The sequence below is a fragment of the Vicia villosa genome, linkage group LG2 (genome assembly GCF_029867415.1).
Source record: "Vicia villosa cultivar HV-30 ecotype Madison, WI linkage group LG2, Vvil1.0, whole genome shotgun sequence".
In the NCBI taxonomy this organism is placed as follows: Eukaryota; Viridiplantae; Streptophyta; class Magnoliopsida; order Fabales; family Fabaceae; genus Vicia; species Vicia villosa.
This window is the reverse complement of record NC_081181.1, coordinates 170569092-170572556: the sequence shown is the minus strand read 5'-3', so window position 1 is coordinate 170572556 and position 3465 is coordinate 170569092. Positions and strand designations below refer to the sequence as shown.

General features: G+C 24.0%; 1 protein-coding gene across 1 annotated transcript; it reads left to right on the top strand.

Annotated features, from left to right (window-relative positions):
* The first annotated feature begins 561 nt into the window (after positions 1 to 561).
* Positions 562 to 3127, top strand: LOC131650629 (cystinosin homolog). Its single transcript, XM_058920333.1, has 8 exons — positions 562 to 680; positions 1105 to 1237; positions 1540 to 1629; positions 1749 to 1873; positions 2002 to 2044; positions 2326 to 2443; positions 2581 to 2630; positions 3005 to 3127. The coding sequence occupies exons 1-8, from the start codon at positions 562 to 564 to the stop codon at positions 3125 to 3127; spliced, it is 801 nt and encodes a 266-aa protein (XP_058776316.1).
* Positions 3128 to 3465: the final 338 nt, after the last annotated feature.

Sequence of the window (3465 nt, the reverse complement as noted above, 5' to 3'; positions counted from 1 at the left end):
GAAAAACTAATTTTTTTGGTATTTTTTTTTAAATCTGATTATTTAAATTTTTTTTTTCGTGTCGTGCTCTCATAAGATAACTAACAAAAATAAATTCCATTTTATGAGATATTATGATTACAGCCATTTCTTCCTACAAAATAGTCTGACTCAACAACTTCAAAAAGACCATTTCTTATTTTTCATGTTTTCTAACGTTACAAAAACTATTTCAAATCACTCACTTTATGAAGAAGAAAAAACTCCAATATATTATTTTACTGGTTTTTTTCTTTCTATTTAATTTCAATTTTGTCATTTTCTCTCTACACCAAACAAATGCAAAATGAACCTGGCCAACATTGCATCAAAAATTAAGGTCAATACTAAAGAGATTAATAAGCTATTATTAGAACACCAAACACTAATAACTAGGGCTTACTCTTAACCATAATTTATTTAAGTCATCATAAAATGTGACACGTATAAAATACTTCAAATTACACATCAAAGTTTTGTAATTACACATTATTACATCGTTAGAGTTTGAGTTTTGGGTTTTGGTGAAAAACAACTTCTTCCATGGCTTCTTGGAATTCAATTCCATGTCGTGTGGCATATGAATTTTTGGGATGGTCTGCATTCGTTTGTTGGTCTGTTAGTTTCTATCCACAAATCTATTTGAACTATAAAAGAAAAAGGTATGAACCCTAATCATTCATTTCTCACACTTTATATAGTTTAGGCATATGTAAATTTTGATTCTTAAATTATGTTTGGTTCTTAATTAGATTTGGTTATCACTTATTATAACATTTTCATATCGAAGCATTGAAATCTTAAATAAATTTTTAAAAAATGTATGAGAAATTATTTCAGATGCGTATTAACATTTTTATTTGATATGGAGTAATTGATGAGAATCATTTTAAGCTTTTGAAAGGTTTTATCATTAGAATATAAATGATTATGGTTCTTAAGAATTTATAATTAGGGTTCATCGTAGTTGATTCTATTGATAAAACAATCAAAAATGGAAAGTGTTTAATATATACATATTATTCATTCATTGTTATATATTTCATTATTATTGTTTGATTTGAGTTTTGTTTTTTGGCTAATTAGTGTTGTAGGGTTAAACATTGATTATGCTCTGTTAAACACGGTTAAGCAAATTTACTACTTGATCTACAATGCATCTCTTTACTTCAGTCCTACCGTTCAAAAGCAATATGGAAATAAATATGGCCACAAACAGGTAATTTGGTTTATTATTTCAATTATATGAACTTTTATTTTTATTTAAGCGAATAATTAGGTCAATAAACCCTATTTTTACTCCTTCATCAATTCTACTTATTTGACTATTTCCTCAAAAGAATATTTACATTATATATATAATCAAATAATGACATATTGTATCATATGTCATGATTTCTGTTGTATCATATACTCTTTATTTTATTTTCTTGCTTAATTAATATTTGAATTTCCCTTTGCTATTCAAAAAACAATATTATGTGATTCAACTAAACTTTTTAATTTTAATTTTTTTTTCAGATGAATCCAGTAGCATTAAATGATGTTGCATTCTCAGTCCATGCAGTTCTTCTTACTGTATTTACCTTATACCAGATTGGAATTTATGACGTAATATTTCTTCTCTTCAATAAACTCTAATTATTATTCTTGTTTACATTTTTCAAAATAAATAATATTCTTGTTAATAATTGATGATTATTCTAAAAGCTGAAAGTTTTTCCATGCAGCGTGGAAATCAAAAACTCTCAAAAACAACTGCAGGACTGACAACACTTGTGATATTAGCTTCACTAGTTTGTGTCTTCATAGCTATGCCTTCACGTGGTTGGCTTTGGCTAATCTCTATATTCAAGTATTTTATTTTTCTTTTATATATTCTTCTAGCTTTTGATTAATCACATTAATTAGCTATTCTATTTTATATAAATTTTTTTTTTTTTTGTTATGATAATTTATGTTGAAATCTATCATATGTTACAGTGTTGTCCAAGTTGCTTTGACAATTATTAAATACATTCCACAGGTGAGGGATTTATCCATATATGCATTATTTTTTCTAACAATTATAAAAATACTAAATTATTATTACATAAGTTAACATATGTGAAATTTCTTTAAAACTATGATTAAAGTAAACGTTATAAAATTATTTAATTTGATTTAGAAATTTTTATAGAATGGGCTGGACTGATTTTTTTTTATTGGCGAAACTAACATATTATTTTTTTAAATGTTATATTATTGAAATTTATATAGCTATTAATGTTTAATTAAAATATATATACTTTTTGTTTATGAATATAGGCAGTGTTTAATTTCATGAGAAAAAGTACAGAAGGATGGAGTATTGGATTGGTTCTGCTTGATTTTTTTGGAGGGGTGGCAAACTTTTTACAAATGATTATGCAATCAATTGATCAAGGTGTGTTATCTTCTCACTTTAATAAAAAAATGTTCTCTTATATTTTTTAATTTTAATTACTTAATTTAATAAAAATTATTTTCTAATATTTTTTATTTTAACTTTGAACTAACAAATATTATATCTTTCTTCTCTAGGTTCTTCGAAGAATATCTATGGGAATATAGGAAAACTTCTAGTAGCAGTGGTATGAAATATTGATCTATTATTTTATAAAATATTTAATGTTTTTATATAATATTGAAATTGATTAGTATGCAATTGTTAGTGTAAAATTTTTTTACAATAGATTATTTTAATAAAATGAAATAAAAATTAAATAATTTTAATAAATAAACGGTCGGAATTTAATACATTGTTGATGTATTTCAATTAAATTCTATATTATTATCTACTTTCATTAATTTTAAGGGTCTATTTTAAAAAATATTGAATATTTTTATATATCATTATAACTTATAATTACAAAACTATCACATTATTTTTAATGCATAAATATTAATAGTTTGTTTATGTTCATATAATATTGCTAATTTTGTTGAAATATTTTTTTTATTGCAGGTATCTATCATATTTGACATAATTTTCATATGCCAACACTATTGCTTATATCCTCCCAAAAAATCAGAGGCTGACAAGTCATTAGAACAACAATTATCAGAGAATCCTGTGAATGCAGTTTAGTCCACAAAGTTTCTTAATTAGAATTTATTACATCCTAGTTTAGATTTTTTGAGCTTCATTATAATGTTCATGACTTGTAAATATAAATCTTTTTTTAGTTAGCTACTTTAGTTTTTGTTTCATTTCAAAGGGACTAAGTTGTTAGGAACTTTTTTTTTTTTTAATTTTGTTTGATATATCTTTTGATTATTATTATTTTAAGACATTTTTAGCACTCTTTTGTAATTTTTCTATTTTTTTTAATAGGCAATTAATATAAGAAATCGCACTAAGTGTGCAACCCTTACAACTAAAAACTCTAATTAAAAATATGTAAATAAACAATTGAATCTCAGGCA

Excerpts from the sequence above, each read along its gene's own strand:
- LOC131650629 (XM_058920333.1), top strand. The coding sequence starts at position 562 with ATGGCTTCTTGGAATTCAATTCCATGTCGTGTGGCATATGAATTTTTG. Across the intron at positions 681-1,104 it reads TTGAACTATAAAAGAAAAAG|TGTTGTAGGGTTAAACATTG; the intron begins GTATGAACCCTA and ends TTGGCTAATTAG. Across the intron at positions 2,045-2,325 it reads TTATTAAATACATTCCACAG|GCAGTGTTTAATTTCATGAG; the intron begins GTGAGGGATTTA and ends TTATGAATATAG.